The sequence below is a fragment of the Erithacus rubecula genome (assembly GCF_903797595.1).
Source record: "Erithacus rubecula genome assembly, chromosome: 1".
Lineage (NCBI taxonomy): Eukaryota > Metazoa > Chordata > Aves > Passeriformes > Muscicapidae > Erithacus > Erithacus rubecula.
The window spans coordinates 83,392,684-83,412,792 of record NC_136658.1 but is presented as its reverse complement, the minus strand read 5'-3'; the positions used below and the strand labels follow the sequence as shown (position 1 = coordinate 83,412,792).

Sequence of the window (20,109 nt, the reverse complement as noted above, 5' to 3'; positions counted from 1 at the left end):
AGGACCAATCACTAGAAGGAAAAAGTGACTCCCAAGTACTTGAGCACCTATATTATTAGTGAATTTGCCACATAGGAGAAATTAACCATGATTAGAGTCTTTTGCCTACCTAGTACATTACAGAGGTCAGCACCAAGCCAATCTGCAAAGACTGGTTGCTTTTTTTTCATCCAGTAAAAACTTCAAGAAACACAGCGTCCTAGAGTAACCACAAAGCAGCCTGTATCTTCCCTTACTGCCTTTCCAGCCTGCTGGTACCACACACACCCCATGTGAACAAGTCTTCCCCTGGAACCACTGCAGCTCCTCAGCAAATGAATTTTTGTCCAGATGGTGGTCTCAGCAGAAACTGCTCTAAGTACCTCCTAATACCTAAAAAAACAGATTTGGCTCAATCCTTCCACAACTGTCACCTCCTCGGAGATCAAGGAAGGAGGGGCAGAGAAGAGGTAATCTTAAAAAATAGATGCAATTATAGTTTTCCTGAGGGAAAAAGGCTATGTGAGTACATTCAAAACTGCAGACATCCAAGAGAGAGTTTTGACGTTTATAATTTTTTACCTGCTGCTACCAGAGAGGTCACTGCAATGGTATCCAGTACCTGAAAGACTGAATCCATGATACAGGGGCAATCAGCATGTGGAAGGCTGGAGACAAAACCTACAGCAGTTTCTTCATTCTCAACTGCTCACAGTATGGCACAAGGCCACAGACACCCTTACACACTTCTCAATGCATCCATGAGGTGAAAAAACTCTGAATAGATAACTAATGTTACTTCATCTGGTAAACCAGGCAGGCTGGGAAACTGAGTATAGTAAGTCTGCTGCGTGTCCCTGCTCTCCCATCCACTCCACACCCAGGAAGGACAGGAAAGCAGCTCCTGGGCAGCAGAGTCTGAATCAAAGCAAAGGGATGAAGGGCTCCCAAGGGAAGAGCATCACTCCTGTGCACGGAGTGGATCACCCCAAACACATCTGGGGAAGAGAAGCACAACCAGCAAGGAAAACTGTGACTAAGCTCCAGGCTCCAATGGCAGTAACTCCACATTTAAACCTCTCCCATCAAATGCTATTATCATCTAGACAAATTAAATGGAGCATTTCTTAAGGCCATGATGGCCACACAGTCTCAGGGGGGCAATCACACAGGCTAACCCACAGAGCCTGAGACAGGATGTGGTGACGGTCCACGTGGCAGCTCCAAGCCCAGCTAATGAAGGCAGACCCAGAGACAACCTGCCCTCCTGCCTCCATTCCCCCAGTTCCTCTTTAACAGCTGCCTACTGACTTACAACACTGCCATTCAGCATTTACAGAGCCACTAGGCACCTCCTTGCACCTAGAAGCCCAAAAAACAAAAGTTCATGTATATTACATGTGCTACAGTGAACTGCGCTGGGCATCTAAACACTTGTCACAATACACTTTGAAAAGGCAGAAGTGTTGCAATAAAGAAGTCAAAGCAGAATGTCAGGGGGTGACAGTGCTCTCCCGGAATGCAGCACTGGTAATTTACTTTTCAGGAGAGAATTTTAGAAAGGTTGATAAAAATTTGTTGTAACAAAATTTAAACTAGTCCTTCTTCTTTCATGTTTCTGATAGAATATCTTTTTACCTGCCACACCCAATCTCAAAATAAGTATCAGCTACAGTTTATCCAACTCAACACTGCATTTTCCTCTCCTGAATAAAATTAACAGCCACCCTCAGTTTAAAAAGAGATTTCTTAAACTAACAGCTGCATCAGAACCAGCATGAAATGCCTTGAAAGTTTCTGCTTAAACCCACACTTTGAAAAGTCATGATGAAGTTCATTTTCATAAATCTGAAGAGAGAAGAAAGTGAAATGCTCTGCTAGAATTTGTTCTGCCTAAGTATAAGAAAGGTACCCTCTGGAAATGTTTTTTGCAGGATCATAGAGAGAAAGAGTATGAAACCATTCTCTTTTTTAAAGAGCAAACTGATTTTCAGAGGAAGTGTTTTAGACTTAGAAGGGCAGTTCAGAGCTAAGATGGCACTTGAATTTTGTTTTTTACACTAGTTTCCCAGAACTCTATAATACACAGGTCCTAAATATGTATTCACACATTGGTTAAAGCCTTTGCTTTGTTTCTACTCTGTACCATGGAGTAATTTTATTTAAAAAGAAAAATTCTAAAAAAGTCCACTTGATAACTTAGTAGAAGGCTGTATTTTAGCAATAACTGCAGGCTGAGCAGAATAGAAATCAGCTACTTGCTAGCCCACAGGTGGGCTGCTCTTGGATTAAACAAAGGTCAGAATATGATAGCAAGCCCTGTAGTCAAGGAGAGGTGCCTGCATCAGAAGAATGAGCTGAGACCCATACTTGAATTGGCACCAATCACAAGGGCTGCAACTCCTTTTTTGAACAAATCTGAAGCAGACTACAGAGTGTTTTGCCAGGGCAGGCAGACAGCACAGGCTGGGGTTTGACCCTGCACTCTTTGGGCAGGGTGGTGATGCCTGTCCAGGGAGCACCACACCATCACACCTCTCCCCTGTTTGGTGCCCTTTTGTCCTTCCCACACCAAAACCCGGTCGTGCCCCATTTCTTCCCTCCTCCCCAATGAGAGAAACAAAGGATGGCAGTCTCTAATGGCTCCAGACCAGAGATCTGGGGCTTGCTTTATTACATGCTTAACAGAGCACTGAATTACTGGTGGTTATTGCCTAGTTTAACTGCTTTCCTTAAAAGAGAAACATGAGCAAACAAGCATGTGTCATGAAAAAGCCCCTATTCAGACAGGAGCTGACAAGAGAAAAAGCATCCAGGGTTTCTGACTGTTTGCTACTAGTTTTCCATTCAGGCACCAGCTGAAGTCACAGCAAATGCAAATAAATCCTCACCTTGTCCACCACCTCCTTAGGGGGCTTGTCTAGCTCTGGATTTACCTCCTGAGGTTAGCACACACTAAGTACCCAAGGATTTAAACCACACCAACTTAGCATGTGTCAAGGACAGCATGCCTTGTCTAGACAAAGACTTTAAACTCACTTTAGTGAACATATCCAAATCTCACATCTTCAATCCCAGTGGAGAGAGAAGCCCTGAGAGAGAGCAGAGCTCCTCTGACTGAGGGGAAACACCAGAACTTCAGAAAATGGTACCATCCTTTTTCTCTGGAAGACCAGGGTAAAAAAAAAAAGCACCCACTGGAGCAGAAGCCAGATCTGCAAGCAGGGGTAACCTGAAGCTTGGGCACACATCTTTCTAATGACCAAAAATGAGGGGCTTTAACTGAGAAGCAGGGGGGAGGAGAAGAGCAAACAAGCCCATCTACCTAGTCATCTATTTTTTCATGAAACTTCTAAGGATTTTAGACCCATAACCCAAATCCAAACACAGCTGAAGTCAGCCCTGAGGTTGAAAAAGTGTTGAGGACAGAATGAAATGGACAAAGCTTCAATTCTTCAGAAACCCGTGGTAAAAGAGACCACAAAAAAAAAAAAAAGAAAAAAAAAAAGAAGTTACAAGAATTCATGTGGAGCAACATGCTAGCGTAAAAACAAATATACCTCATTCATCTTGGCAGAACTACAGCCAGTATACCAGACCTCATGTGGATTTAACCATATCCTTTCTATTTGTTAGTTACTTTTAGAATGAAAAAAAAAAATAAAAAAAAAGGCCTCAGACAAGCCCAAAGGAAGAAATGCAAAGGATGACAACTATAGAGTTTAGAGGAAGGGAGACTAGCAGGAGGAATTCACCCACATCAGATGAGTATGAAGGAAGGCAGCAAGGACAAAACAAACCACAGAAAGGGAGAGAAACCTGACACCACTAAGGAAAAGGGCAAAATTACAAAATTCATTATACAACAAAAGATTAAAGAATAAGTAAAAGAAGTTAAGGACCCGAGACATTTCCGAAAAGTGTTATTTCTAGAAAGAATACTTCTTTCTCTCAAGTCTGACATGTGAACATAGTCTCAAACCAAAAACGTGCCAGCCTTTGCCCACACAGCTCTAACCACAAGCTCCAGAGACAGGCTGACACTCAGTTCAGTTCCTCTGACTTCAGCAGACATGATTTGTTCCTGGACAGTCAAAGTACTTCTAGCTTTACCAAAAAAAAAAAATCTACACTAAACCAATACCCACCTCAACTCCGCACAAGGATTGCTTCTACCATGCTCTTATTCCACCACATTTCTTCATTTCTCAAATTACATTTACATCTCTTAAATTATGAGCATACAGGTGGTTTCATAAACTGTTAAGGTTTGCATTCCTGCTGACCTAAGACAGCAAAGATGTTCAAAGCATTTCCCTCAAAACATTCAAAATTCAAATTGAAATCCTGTATTTGTTGAAGAGAAGTTTGGCTCGGGTGCTCACAAGACCTTCTGCTGTCACGCAGAACTGTTCCCGAAATGAGGTGGTTTTGCTGATGGCTGTGATTCAGCCTCAAGTCCCTAGTCATTTCAGCATGTTGTTTTTACCATCTTTCAAAGCTGTCCATAGTCACTATTAAAAGAAACCCACAAGATCCAGCACAGAGACAAACTCAATCCCTGCCTTGCAAAGAAACTCAGGACTGAGCATCTTTGGAACAACCCTGTCCATGCCTTGGAAAGGGCAGCATCTCAAGGTCAGGTTATAAACACATCTCTCAGGGAAACACTGTACTGCTACTGGGTGCACACAATTTGCACAGGAGAAAAAGGAATGGCCTTTGAAGATGGACAAGCAGTTAAAATTTTACTAGGTGAAACGTTTACTGAAATAAATCTAGTCTTTTCCACTCTTGGTTATTATCTTAACACATATGGTAACTGACACACAATGGAGCTTTAAACCAAGACCTCTTGAAAAAAAAACTCAACCCAAACTTTTCAGCTAACCTTGACAAAAAGACAGGTTTTGGTAAACTTCAGCAATGCAAGTGGCTTCGTGATATTCCCCGTTTATTGGGCACCTCTCACTCCCACAAGTGAGCACCATCTCCAAGCAGAGGAGGTGAGAAGAGGCACTGCCAAGTCAGCAGCATCCACCACCACTGAGAGATCCACAAGCAGCCAAAGCTCAGCAGACACAACTACCATCCCAGAGGTACCATACCACCCACACCCCCTTCAGTGGGTTTTCAACTACATGTGCCATTTCACAACAGCCAACAGCTGAGACAATGGCAGCCACAAAAAGAATTCATAAAGAATAAGGAAGAGGATTTGGAATTCTTCCCTTAAGAAGAATCTCCTCTTTTCCTAAGCATAAGAATCTTACAGGGTGAACAGATTTTAGCAGTAGCAAAACACTTTAATACTCAAGTCTAATGGCTTTCTTTCCAAACTCATGAGGATCTACAAACTACTTTGATGCCATCTTTATACATTTGAAATGCTGTTCACATTTATTTTCCCCATTTTCTCCTATCTGAGTTACAAAGCAAAATTAAAATCCACATTATGGTGCTACTGGGTCAAGAGATTCTCCAGCAAGCCCAGGTATCTCCAAGACCCAGTGCTTTCAGCACAGCTCTGAATAGTGTAAGCCAGCAGGATCCCTCTCCCTGCAGGAATAAAGCAACCAGATACCACCCAAGGTGTTCCCTCTGTCTGCCAAACCTTCCCTTCTCCTTTTTGCAATAGGAAATCCTTCTGATGGGGAGTACAAAACAAAACCTTCCCCCTTCCCACATAGCCTAGTGCAACCGTAGCATATGTACACAAAACATGACTTCTTACAACACCAGCAAGCACTGACTACATACTCTGTTAGCAAAGAGCTTGGATGTGCAGAGCAGCAGGTGAGGACACATGAGGACACTCCAAAGCCAGCCTTGATCATAGCAAGGACTTGATCTGTTAACAGGGGCAGTGTCAGTAACAGGGATTTCGTTGCCCATTTCTCTCATGCTTTCCCAAAACCCAGCACAAGCATTGCCACAACACTCAGTCCATGAGTAGGTACCTCCAAATTCAGCAATTAGCCAAAAGAAGTCTTCTCAATAACGAGTATATCTTTATTTCTGAAGAAGAAACTAGAGCACTCTTCCATTACCTCAGAGGAAACCTAAGGAAAGGCAGCATTACTCAAAACTGATTTAGTGCCTCAAGCCATTCAGAAGTCCATAAAGCCACTGACAGACAAGACAAGCACCTCATTCACAAGGGCTCTTTGATCTCAAATACAAATAAAATGAGGTCAATATTAAAGATTTTCATTCCTTGCCATGTAAGATTGCAAGAAGGCTAAGAAAAGCTTTTCTCATTCCTTCTTTTAACACTCAAGTTATTTAGCAAATAACATTTCTTTCACATGACTTGAAATATTTTCTCCATATTCACTTGCCATCACCCCAGAACTCAACTCTTGGTGAAAACGCACAGGGGGAGCTGTGCAGAGTGTTATCCATAGTCCCCAAGGACAAGAGAGATCAGAGAATTTCAGTGTGCTTCATATGGGAGAAAAGAAGAGCAAAGTACACCTTTCACAACACTCAGATTAAAAAAAAAAAAAATTAAAAAAAAAAAATTAAAAAAAAAAAAAAAGAAAAACAAAAAGGAAGAAAGTATTTTTCATTTATTTGTTATTCAAAGCATTCCAGTGATTTTTAAGAGATGAAGATGAGAAAGCCTGTGCTGTCACTATTAATAGGCTGACATTCTTTCTTCCCCCACAAGACCACACCAGAAACACAGGCGAAGGCGACAAGTTAAGGGAGCCTGGAGTCATGCCAGCTCTTCCAAACCCCAACTCTGCAGCACAGAGACTACTCCAAACAGACCCCAGGAAAAGCTCTCATATCCCCAACTCCCCTGTAGTTCCCATGATGCACCTTTTGTTCCTTCTCCTGCAACAGTACATCATTAACTTCATCTGCTGAAATAGCAGCAATTGACAGGATAATCCAAGGATATAGCATCACCTTGCATTTTTGATTTAACATGCTTAGCTGTGTTAGGGTACCTTTAAAATTTTATTTATTTGCTTTCTAAAGCAACCAAGAGCTCTCAGATGCAGCAGAAGGCCCCTGAAGCTATCACTGTAATGTGATATCTGCTCATAAATGTCAATATACCAACTTTAAAGGTATTAAAGCTGCTGTTTAGTCATGGTAAAATAACCTAATACCTTCCTCACCTCCGTTACAGACAGCAGTACAGTTAAATGTGAGCAATTCAGTTCAGGCCTTTCTGCAAACGACAGTTAAGCAGAAACCTCACCAACTGCAGACCCAAAACAAGCAGGGGTACCATGAGACTTGCTCCATGAGATCCACCCACCTAGCCACCCAAAGATATTTAGACCCTTTCTCTGGGCAGTTTTTAGGAGACCACAGGGTCAGCATGCAAAGCCTTCCCTCTCTTTGGCATGGGTAAGTGTGAAAATTGACCCCAGCCAGTTTTAAGCCAAAAGAAGGGATCTCTCTTGATTAAAGCATGTAACTACTCTGTGTTCAGAGGTTTGGATTGTACCTCTGGATTGTATTTCCTAGGTGGCTGGGAATAAATTACATCAGTTCCCCATCACCTCACCCTGAAGTAAAGCATAGTGGATAACTTGAGTATCAGAGAAGCACATGAGAGTTCAACTTCCTTCTGTGTTTATACAGGAGATTACCATGCAACTGAAAGTTCAGTTTAACAAATGGTACAGAATCTGAAACTTCAAGTACTTCAGGAATGTCCACTGTAGCTGCTGAAGGAATACCCAGGATACTATCTTGAAAATTCTCTAATTAACATTTGAGTTAAGATACTTGGATTTACAACAGGTCAAGATTTAAACACAAGAATCACAACCAGAATAAATTCTACTAGCTGAGCTTACAGATAGGAAAAAGCAATACAACAACACAGATGGGGAAAATAAATAAATAAAAAACAAAACAGGTTTGATGGGAAAGGATACTTCACAGAGAAGCACACATTTGAAAAAAAGAGTTTGAACATCAGGTACTTAATTACAACCCTTATCAACATCATAAAAAAATAAAGTACCTTTATAATTCTCACCTGACAAACAGTAACCTTGATTAAATGTGTTCTCTACAGATGTATCATCTACCTGAACAGGAAAGACCCCAGTGCTTGCTTACTGAAGCACAGTGAGGAAACTGCTTTTCACACTGATAGATTTATTTCTGGAAAACTTCTGAGGAATCTGATTGAAAAAAACTGTCTCATATAAGTTATCATACTTCATAGAAGAGTGCAGAGAATCCTAACTGAGAGCTAGCACATTCACCTCTTGGTAAATGCAAAAACAGGCCACTTATGAGGGTTTTTTTGAGAAAATGGATGTTTCCCTTCCATGATAGGCAAGTGGGGTTTTACACCTCACTCACTTTCATGTATTCACTCACAGAGGCATCTTCACTCCTACTATATATCCCACAAAGAACATGGACTGCAAGAGCTGCTACATGCATGGTACAGAGTGGGGTGAACCTGTCCAATCTTAGACATTCAGAAGACATAAAACAGACATTCATCAAAAGTTCCCATTTTAACTAACAGACATAAACTCATGTAAAGAGTAATTATCTCATCTTATGGTAGTTATCTCCAGAGGCCATTCCCCTGTCCTATTTCTCTCCACCAAGTACAAGAGCACACAGCTCAGATCAAACAGCAAAAGGACTGTAAGCAGCCCAACCACATAAGCACCTTTCAAAAGTATCCAAGCCCACTGCACAGAAACAAGCTGTACATTACTGAGCATCAGTGTGTAAAAGCAGTTCCCACTACAAAATGCATTTTTCACCCATGAGGCCACCATAATATAACTGGAGATACACAGCACTATCAGTTTTTTCGGAAGCACAAAACAAATTTCATTAGGGCTTCCAGTCAGCAAATACCTCATCATTATTTGCAAACTCTGCTGCACCAGTTCCCCCAAGAATTATTTTGATTATTGCAGTAGCTCATGGTACTGGACTACAGATAAGGATTCACCAGCATTTTGATTTTTTTTCTGTATCCCTATCTGCAAGGGTTTATAACTCAGTTACAAGTGTTCCCTCTTCACAACAGCCTTGTAAGACAGGTATAGTTGTGCTTTCTTTTAAAATTTCTACTGATTTTCCTTTTGGAAGCACAAAAATAAAGAAAAATAACAAACCAAAACAATATTGGGGGGGTCCCTGACTCCAAGATACATAAACCCAAGCAAGACATAGAATACTTTATGATAGCATACTAAGACACATAGACCTTAAGCTCTTCTTTTCTGCATTTGAAAACAAAACAACCCAACACCATTAGACAGCTGAAAGTTTAGGGAGCAAGTTTTGAGACAGGTTTACTTTGTTTTGAGCTTAGAGTTTAAATCAGAATCATGAACTTTTGCCCACTGTCATTCCCTACAGCTACTCTCAATCCTGGGAAGAAGCTCTTGAAACTGCCAGAGCTTAACTGAAATTGTCATATTTTTAAAACTTCAATTTTTAACAGTGCCAGTCCTAGAGAGCATCAGCTTTGAGGTAAAGAGTAAACTACTGCCTTAGTAGTCCACAGGAAGTTAATAAAACAGCTTTGATGCAATCAATTATTTTGAGCTGCTACCATTCTTTTACCTACCTAAGTAACACATTCATCTCTGCTCTCTGGTGAAGTTTCCCAGTGCAGGAACTACAGCCAACTAGCACAACATTAGAAGATGGTAACCCAAATATCTACACATAATACCTGCATGACTTTCAGAGTCCTATAGTACCCAGTGAAACTAAGGGGAATTCCATGGACAGACAAACTGAAAGGAAAAGCTATTTTGGGGGTTAAAACATCACAGAATGAACAGCCAAAGAATAAGCAGAGGGATGTTACAGATAGATGTGTGGACATGCATTTCCATTGAGCAGAGTGGCCCTAGAAAGAAAACCTTGGGAAGCAGGTACAGAGTGCAGCAGCACCACACCTCCAAAGCTGCCAATCTATGGTGCCCAGAGGGATCTCTTAGGACTTTCTCAACCAGGGTGATGACAGGAACACTGGGCAAGTGGATCTCACCAGCAGCCCCAGAGCCAGGGAGCTCCTGGGGTGCTCAAGGCACACAGGGGCAGGGCAGGAAGCAGACAAGAGTCTGTGGCACACCAGCAACAGCCCCAGCAGCCACATCCTGACCACAGCCCACAGCAGACCTTCCTTCTCCAGGGCTAGGGCTACCTTGCTCCAGGAAGAGAGTGGCCACAGTTCATGCAGCCCCTTCAGCCACAGGTACAAAGCCATGAGTCACTGCAATCCCTGCAGGGAGAGCAACTGTTATCAATGCACCACGGGACAGCTCCAAAGGGAGGTGACAGAGACATACTAGATAAGCCCTACAATACCAGTATAACTGCATCCATGTTAGGAGTTTTACCACGTTAGCTGTTTTATTGCTAGACAGGCCAATCAAGACCTGTTGGCACTTGCAGTGTCCTATTTGTACAGTGATAATGACAGCCACAGTGCCAGAGCAACCCGGGAAAGGTGCGGCTCTGGTGGGAAAGAAACATTTTGCCAAGAGTGTGAAATAATCTCCCCCAAAAGACACCCCTTATTCTGGCACACAGTCACAACATAGCTAGGTGGGCTAAGGGAGGTTTTCTCAGCCTGGGCCATGCTGAAATCAGCACAAAAACCCATGTCAATGAACACTCCCCTGGTATGCATAAACCCAAAGCCTGGCTGAGCTGCCATGGCTAAAAGCTAATCTCTTTCATAATATAAATATTTTTAATACAATATATGTGCTAATATGTTTCTACTAACAACTAAGGTGTCCCTTACTTCTTCCTATATTAAGCACTTCCCTGACTCCACACTACTTTTTCTTCCCCACAACTGTGAAGTCCTAATTAATTCTCTACATTTAAGCCATGCTCTCCTTCTTCATTCTCTGATTTCCTATGTAAATTCACCTTTTAGTACACTGCTTCTCTCTGAACAGTCCTACTGTCTCTTCTTAACTCCAAATCTTCCCATAGTTTTAATCCTTCACTTGCAACTATGATGCAAGGTCAAGCAGGAAGCCATAGAAGAACCTTTGGGAGATGCCAACACCCTTCATGCCCATACAGTCGAGCTGCATAGGGCATTAGAGATGGGACTTAGTTGCACCAACTTCTAAATAAAGTGGAGAAAAGCCTACTCCATCCATACCTCTATCTGATCCTTATGTGCCTCTGAAGTGCATATCCTCTGAAAGGGTGAGCATCTCCACTTCCCAGTCTCTGTGATTTCATCCTTCTTTAGTGGTGCTTTTCACAGATTTCCCAATTGGCAGCAAATTAAAAGCAACACCACTGAGGTCAAACTGTAATTATTCATTACACTCAGAACAGCAGATTTCACTCTGCTGCAGGACAGCAAAGCCTGAGAGAGCAGGGGAGTGCTTTGCTGGCAGTACTATCAAGTCTCCAGTCAGTATTTGCTCCGCTTTCAAAAAGCTGCTCTGTCTTTGTCTAACACTGAAATATATACCACATGAGTTAGACATACAGGGCCCCACGGCCACCTTGGAGGAGGAGACACATCAGGCCTTGCTCAAGACATGACAGAGGACCAGGAATGAGGCTTATGTGGAGGTACCATGAGCTTCACAACAGCGTATTGGCCATTCAGCAGTACTCCACAGCTTGTAATGAGGGTCATATTTTTGTGCCTTTGTGAAAGTGCTTCACCATGCATCCAAGGCAGAAAATACACTTTGGAAATAATACTGAGATGCAATATCAAAAATCCCCAAGCCCTCTACAATCAAAGCTGCCTCAAGGTTCCCAAGACGTAAGCACAATTGAGGGCTTTTTCCTCCTCCTTCCCATAGCTGCCTGATTTTAGAGCCAACAGTATCTTTCCTTGAGCCCACGCTAACCTCAGAAATAATCAGAGACCCATAATGTTACAAACATAAAGTATTTGATAAGAGGACTCTTATGCAAAGCTATGAGATCCCCTCCCAAATCCACCTCTCGTTCAAGCAAGCTGAATTCTTTCCACCAATTTCTGTGGGCTGAGACCTAAAATAAGGATGCAGATAAGGATCTCACTGTAACTCTGACTACAGTCAAGCTCACATTGTGCAAGTCAATGCTGCTGAGCTTAAACATCAACGTCATCCAAAGCCTGGTGGAGCCAGAGTGTACAGTCAGAAATGCAAAATGGAAAAACAAAAATACCACTTTTCTCCATAGAAAACAGGTCTCAACAGGGTAGGTATACAACATAGTGGACTAAAACACTCTTTCAACTGCAAGTACTACTTGAAAAGATGACTAGAACATAATGTGTATATACAAACACATGCTAAACCACATGAGAAAAGTTAGCTAGCATTCTAGTCCAAAAATTTATACAAAAAAATGTATATGCTGAAGGCAAGGAAATGCAAAGGGTGAGCACCTCTTACAAGGCTGCATTGCCTTTGGGGACATTCCTCTACATCATTCCCTTGGGTGGGAGGTGCAGACGTGCCATCATCACAGAGACCAAAAGAAGGATTTCTGCACTATCAGGCCAAGGCTCTGGTGCTTGGAAGTTACACAACATGTCACCAAACTACATGACATTTCTAGGAGAGAACAAAAATTAAGTAAGGAATGGAAGGTGTACATTCCCAGTTTTCTCCTTTATTCACTATCCCAAAATGACTAAGAACCCCTACTCCAGGCCCTACAGATACAGCTCACCTTCCTCAGGGTTGGTGCAAGAGGAGACCTTGATGGGGAAAACCATCCACACATACAAGCCCTAGGAAATGACCCCTACCATTGCCAAGGGAGAGGGAGCCCACACATGCACAAAGCAAGAAGAGAGTACCAGATGATTTTAACTGAAATTTTATCCACACCAGTTGTAATTTCTCCCTATAGAAAGATGAAAAAAATGTCTAGGAGTCAGCACAAAACTCTGAGCTGGATCCTGTTACATCCATCACCCTGAAGCCCTGCACAGACTCAAGTCCCAGAGTGCTGGGACTCTTCTAATTAGTTCAGAATAAGGAGTCTCTGCCCCAGGAGTTTACAAAACCCCCACATTTTGCAAACAGACAGATGGGACTGGGGGAGGAAGAACAAGAGGGACATGTGGCTACCCACAACTGGCACATTGCTTTCTTTTCTCTTTTTCTTTTTTTTTTTTAATAAAAATAAATATCAGTAATCCCCACTGGCCACCTGCCTGGCTTTTGTATATTTAATTAAGAAGGATTTGGGTGATGGAGAACTGGTCAAAAGTTCAATCAGTTTAGGGGAGGACAGGAGAGTAAACATCTAGCTGCAGGACCCAAAAAAAATACCAGTATTCCAGCTGCTGCCTGGTCCTTCACAATTTCTAAAACAGCAAGCCCTCACTTTGCAACACAATCCACAAAAACTCAGAGGAGTAAGGGAAGAAGTGCAATTTGTCCTTAAGAGAGCTGGTCTGGACCAGTTCCTGAAAGCCAGTGACCTCACTGATCCCCAGTACAGTTCGTCTTTATAGTGATAAGACTGGAATTGTATTCATGTTTAACAAAATCATTTGAATCCACAATGATGTTCCTTTAGCAGTGAGAGAAACAAAGGGGAGAGAGAGCAGAAAAAACACCCTTAACTGAGTTACTAGAGAATACCAAGAACTGTCCTATCTCCCTACTCCCCACAACACAGTCACCTTGTAAGACAGAAAGTCCATTAAGACAAAAATAGGGTATCCTTAGCGTGGGAAAACATTTAGCCAAGTTTTAATTTACTTTCAAATCAGCATTTAAACGATCACATCTTACATCACTTCCTTTTACGAGCCAGCAGTTAGACAATACACATCATTTACATGCAGTTTTGGAAGGCTGCAACATAGATCAACAAAAGAAGCCTTCACTATGAATTAACTATTACAAGGCTCTTAGAAAGTCACTCCAGTCTGCGTTGAGGGCAATTAGGAGTATCATCCCTAATTCTCATCTTTCTGGTGCACTCCTGTTATGCCTCAGAACTGCCACAAATACATCCTTCCACCCAAGCCATTGCTGCCACGAGACAATTACATGTCTGTGAGATGTAACAGGACACTCACAATGGTTAAAGTGTTAGATGTCTTTAAAAACAGACACATACACAACAAAGGAGAAAGTGACTGAGCAAGTCAACGTAGTTCAGTCTTAACAGCAAAATTACAAAGTTTTATGACTCTATGAATGACCAGATGATAAAGATTTTAAAATTTCAAAAGTATTAACAATTGCCTTTAGGTCACAGGTAATTTTTGCATTAAAAAAAAGAAAGAACCAAAAACCAGAAGGGAAGCAAACACCCAGCTAAGACCTTATCTTGAGACAAATTCCAGGAGTGTTCTCATTTGGTGCAAGCCCAACTTCATATAAAGCTTACTGCTCGATGTGAAAAACTAAAACCTAACCGCAGCAATGCTAAAAATGCTTCTCCCACTACTTGCAAAAGATCAAAAAAAGCCCTTAAGGCAGCCGATCACTGATGAGCTGGCTGAAAAGTCCCAGCTCCACGGCAGCGGGACCGGGCTGGCTCAGGAGGGAAGGGGCATCGTGCTCCTCCCGCTCCGGCTATAGCAGCAGCAGCAGCACGGCCCGTGCCGGTGCAGGGCGGGCCCGGAGAGCCCCGGTCCGGCTGTAGCAGCACAGCCCGTGCCGGTGCAGGGCGGGCCCGGAGAGCCCCGGTCCGGCTGTAGCAGCACGGCCCGTGCCGGTGCCGGCCCTGCCCGGAGAGCCCCGGTCCGGCTGTAGCAGCACGGCCCGTGCCGGTGCCGGCCCTGCCCGGCGGGCCCCGGTCCGGCTGTAGCAGCACGGCCCGTGCCGGTGCCGGCCCTGCCCGGAGAGCCCCGGTCCGGCTGTAGCAGCACGGCCCGTGCCGGTGCCGGTGCCGGCCCTGCCCGGCGGGCCCAGGGCGCTGGCACGGGCGGGGGGCCGCCCGGGGCTCCCCGCCCGCCGCGGGCACAGGCGCGGCCCGGGCCGGCCCGCACACGCCGCTCGGCTCCCGCCAGCTGATACCGGCCTGCCCGAAGGAAATTTCTCCCCCCCAACGCCAGCGCTGGCCTGGGACTCTCCATAAGTGTTAGAACGACCGACCCAGGGGGTACTGCGGCCGGTCCTTCCCGCCTCGGAACGCCGCCGGCCGTACTTGGCAGGGGTTAACCCTTTGCTTTTTCTCTAATCGAAGTGGTGGAACTGCCACGCTATCGTTCTCGGGTTTCGAACCAACTACGAAAGGGAAAACAACTCTCATTCCCCAGGATCTCCAAGCAGCAGTAGCGAAGCTCTGCTTGGCCCCAGGACGAATGAGGCAATTCCCGCTGCCCCCTCCCCTCTGCCGGGCAAAGGCTTCCCCAAAACATCCCTTTCTTTTACCTCCCCAGGCCTGGGGAACCTCCTTCCCCCCTCCCATTAATTCACACAAGTCTTCTTCACACAGGAGACACGTAAGGAAGGTTATGAAGATGAAAATAATAAAAACTGTATAGATTTCAGAATCATAGAACTGTTTGGGTTGGCAGTGATCTCAAAGATCATCTAGTTCAAACCCCTTTGTCATAGGCAGAACTTTCCACTAGGCCAGGCTGCACAAAGCCCCATCCAACCCAGCTTTGAACATTTGCAGGGATGGGGCATCCACAAGTTCTCTGGGAAACTTGCTCCTGTGCCTCACCACTCTCCGAATAAAGATTTCTTCCCAATACCTTGTCTAAACCTCCTCTCAGTTTAAAGCCATTACAACAATTCAAGTACAGCAACATAAAACTCTGTGTTTTCACCACCTCACCAGGGAGGTCCCAGGCCCACAGTAACACTCCACCTAAGCCAACCCATTTAATGCATAAAACGCAGGAGTAACCAAACATCCAAGGGCTGCTCTCACATTTCATACACGTACAAACATCTATACACCCACATATAGCTAAATAAAAAGCTAAGGTAGAACCAGCTACAGAAATATCGCTAGGCACACAGATGAGCTATTTCCAGCTAGCTCAGCTAAGGCAAAGAGGAGAACACCAGGGCTGTTTTCTGCCTTTCAACAGGTTGGCACGGTGGCCTCGCCAGCGCTGCTGGCAAGCTGACTCCCCGGGCAGGCGACCTTGGGCATCACCGGCGGGTGCGTGAGGCAGACAAAGAGATAACGTCATGGCCTCCCGCTCGCTCGGCGGCCTCCCCGCAGTGGCAGGTAGCCAGCCAATCCCGCTCCCGGGTGACATCATCGCTGATGCCGGCACGCCACTGGGGAAGCGCATCAAACTACATCCCGAGCCCGGCTCCTCAAAAGCCACCCGCACCCCGCCCCCGCCATGCCAGACCGCTTGGAGGGGAAATAAAACCAGCCAGGAAGAGGGATTTCAGAAGTGGTTGCCGGGTAGGAGGAAAGCGGAAGGCAACAAGCAAATACAGCGTAAACACGTTTTTCCCTCGGTTATGCAGTTCCTATGAAAGCCCTCATCCAGTCTCATCTTTGGGTGTCCCTAGAGCATTTTTTCCTAGCAAAAAAGTGGCCGAGAAAAGTTAAATACTGTTGCAACAACTTTTTAATTTTTTTTTTTTACATAACTTCATTAGTTAAAAAAAAATATGTTTATCGCAGCAAGGAAGTTTTTTGGTTTGGTATTTTTTGTTTACACACGTCCCTGTTAGGTGTCCACATTATCAGCGTATGTACACAAATGTGGGCAAATGCCTAAGAAGAAGCATTGCCAACCCAAACTTCAACACCTGTCAATCCCTTAAAGTCTAGAAAGGAGACTGCCTGTTGCTCCCCATTATCACAGTGACACTAATGCTTTTAGACATCAGGTGTTCATTCAACTCTTCCAAGACAACAAATGCATGTGCTCTGTTTCACTTTCAATGCTAACTATTCTGGGAGAGTTCTACCTTACTGAAAGAAAACAAAATTTTAAATTTCTATTGTCAAGACCGGTAAACTAAGGAGAACTTTGCTCATTAACTCAAAAGCATTAACAAGTACACTAAGAAACAGTGCACTAAATTGCAATAATTAACAGGAGAGTTTCAACTCACACATTCACACCCTATTTTTTTATTTTAGTAAGGGTTCAGGTGATGCAAGCTCTGGGAGCAAATTTATTACAGAAAAAATTGTATCCCTTCAAATGACAGAAAAAAATTAAATTGTCGAGGCTGTGTCAAAGTGCAGCTTTTTACTCATCGCCCCCCCCCCCCCTCCTGTGGCCTTTTGAGCCACATTCTTTTTTCCAGCTTTATACCAACAGCAGCAGCCTGGCTATTCCAGCTCAAGTCTTAAAAAGCAACTAATACACTGTGGAGGCAGACTAATTCTCCATCAGGAAAGCTGAGGTTCATGCCCTCAAAACAAACTGACATGTGTTTCATTTGCAGAAGAGGCACCAAAGCGCTTTATTTAGTTACTGGAGCTGCAAGCAGCAGTATCTTGCCATCAGGGAAACTCACCAATTACACTCCCTTGTTTATAAGCAAAAAGAAAAACAAAGCAAAACGACAACAGAAAACCAACCAAAAAACCAAACGAGCAGTTAAGCATCTTCATCTTTCTCCTTCTCTCTCCAAATGCATCTTGCATTTCTACAGTTTAAGGCTAGAGCCTCCAATCTTTAGCCAAGTATTAAATCTGTGTGAATAATTAGTCATCCTGGTAGCTAGCACTCACTGCAAAGTCATGCAAGCTTAAGATTTGTTTGTTCCACTGACTGCACACTAAAGGGGAAAAAAAGAAAAAAAGAAAAAAAACCTAGGCTAGTTTCACACCCACATGGGCACTCTCTGATTTCTAGTTTTTAAAGTCATACACTTGTCAAACAGGTTATTCTGGGAATCCTGATTTTTACAAAATAAGCTTCTCTGCTTCAGTCATTTATTACTGTCACTCTGCACCCCTTATCTCTGCACAGCCCATCAGTTGCACTCGCCCCCAACTCCATAGCTTCAACACTCTGAAGGATTTCCAACAAGGAAGCTGGGTGACAATTTTAATTAAGGCCAATGTCTTTGTCTAAAGTCACTGCAGCAGCAGCAACTTCCATAAGGATTTCCAGCAGCAAAGCAGAATAAGCCTGTGGACGTATTTGTATAACCCAGCCAGACTCTGACAGCGTCCACTTGGTTTGGTCATTTCTCTGGAGGGAGCACAGAGAAGGAAGGATAAGGACAATAAAGGCGGATTTCACCATTACAGGATGGGTACTTGGGAGAGTAATCTGCACCCATCTGAAAAAGCAGATGCCGAGAGGCTGACAAACTTGACAAGGCCAGCAACAATGACAAGGGCAACACTTCTACCACCCCTCACTGCTCCGGTGCCAGTGCGTGGCTCGCCTTCAGCCGTGTGCTCAGCCCGGCGCAGGCAGCGGGCACCCTCTGGAAAATCGGCAACAACAAAAGGAGAAGAAATTCTGACACAAACCTTGTAGACTTGCCCGTACGTGCCATTGCCAACCACTTCCACCAGTTCAAAAATCCCAGCGGGGTCCTAGGGGGAGGAAGGGGCACAGGGGGCGGGGGAGGAAAGGGGAGAAGAGAAGCGGGGTTACATTTTTGTTCAGGCGATGGCTGCTGGCAGAGCCCAGTCAGCGAACCCGGCTGCTGGCGGCGTGCAGCTGTTGCGCCCTGTTTTTCCACGCACATGCCAATACATGCAAACAAAGGAAAAGCAGCCCAGGGCCCGGTCCCCCCGCCCGCCCCCGCGGGAGGGCTCCCCGCATGCGGCCGCGGCCCCCCGCGCCCCGACACCGGCCCCGGGCCCGGCCGCTCCCTCCCCACCGGCCCCGCAGCCCCGGCAAGGGGCGCGCCGGCCCCGCGGGGCCCCCGCCCCGGCCCCGGCACTCACCCGCAGGGAGGAAAGGTCGATATCCACCAGACTTTTTGCAGGAGAATCGTTCGCCATTTTCCCGTCTCTTCTCTTTTTTTTCCTTTAATTTTTTTTTTTTTCTTCACTGTTAAATAATAGCGAGGCCGCTCCCCCCTCCCTGGAGCAGCTGTGAATTGCGCGGAGCTCCGCTCCTCTCCTCCCTTCCGCCCTTCCCTTCTTCACTCCAGCCCCGCCGGGTTGAAACTCTTCAGCATTGGGAGGGGTTGGCGGGGGGGGAATGATGGATAGATAGATGGATGGTGGGAGGAGGAGGAGGGAGGAAAGGGAGGTGAAGGAAGGGAAGGAGGAAAGAGAAGGGGTGCTGCTGTTTGTCCGTCCGTCCGTCTCCCCGCGCTGCGGTGCGGGGCTGGATCCCCCCGAGGATCCCGGCCGGCCGGTCGGTGGCTGAGCGGGTGAGTCGGTGGGTGCCCGCGCGTCCCCGGCGGCAGCAGGCTCACACCATGTCGCGGCGGCGGCGGCAGGAGCGGCGCCGGTGCCGGCAGTCTCTGGCAGCCTCACGATACGCCCCGCAGCCGGGCATGGCACGGCACGGTTCGGCCCGGCCGGCGGCGCTCACGCCGGGAGCCGGCAGTGGCAGCCGCGGCCCCGCTCTCGCATGGAGGGGCGGCTCACGCCCAGCGCCGCGGCGGAGCCCCCGCCGCCTCCGAGCCCTTCCCGCGGCGCTGCCCTCGCATCAAACGGCGCCGGGCACCGGCGGGCAGGGGCTGCGCGTCCGGCGGCGGCGGGGCAGGGGCGCGGGGCTGGAGCGGGGTGCTGCGAGCCAGACAAAGATAGCCGGGGAGGAGGAGGAGGAGGAGGAGAAGGAGGAGGAGAAAATATACTGCGAGCGGAGAGAGAGAGAGAGAACAGCTCCCCCTTCCCTTCTCCAACAGGAAAAACCGGCGGAAACGCGCCCGCACCAGAGCACTGCTGGGTAAACTCGCGGGGAGAGAGAAAGAGAGAAGGGAGGGAGCAGCGGGCGCAGGCGGGGAGAGAACCGGCCGCGCAGCCTGCCCGCCCCGCCGCCCAGCAGTAGCCCCACGGGGCGGGGGCGGGCTGTGCCGCCGGGAAGCGGCGCTGGACCGGACCGGGCCGGCGGGAGCCCCACGCGTGTCCGCGGCAGGGCCGTGAGGCCGCCCCAGCGCGGCTGCAGTGAGCGGCCCGCGCTGCCGCTGCCCGCGGCCGGGGCAGGGACCGGGCCCTGCAGCCCCGCGGGACAGCGCGGGCACTGTGCGTCTGCCACGGCTGCTCCTCGCCGTGGGGTGCGGGTATCTGCCCATCCCCGGTGAGATGGCGAGCAAGATGTCA

The 20,109-nt window shown here is 46.2% G+C and overlaps 1 protein-coding gene across 10 annotated transcripts in view; it reads right to left on the bottom strand.

Moving 5' to 3' along the window:
- Nucleotides 1–19,606, bottom strand: part of MAP4K4 (mitogen-activated protein kinase kinase kinase kinase 4) — a 162,424-nt gene extending 142,818 nt beyond the window's left edge. For 5 of the 10 annotated variants that reach the window (XM_079314605.1, XM_079314610.1, XM_079314608.1 and 2 more), the window contains exons 1-2: nucleotides 18,781–19,604; nucleotides 18,358–18,423 (exon numbers count right to left, since the gene is read on the bottom strand). In XM_079314605.1, coding sequence (XP_079170731.1) covers nucleotides 18,358–18,423; nucleotides 18,781–18,837 — 123 coding nt within the window. In that variant the 5' untranslated portion in view covers nucleotides 18,838–19,604. Of the gene's footprint in view, nucleotides 1–18,357; nucleotides 18,424–18,780 lie in introns of all 10 variants that reach the window. The other 5 variants (XM_079314607.1, XM_079314611.1, XM_079314612.1 and 2 more) reach the window with 3 other exon arrangements.
- Nucleotides 19,607–20,109: the final 503 nt, after the last annotated feature.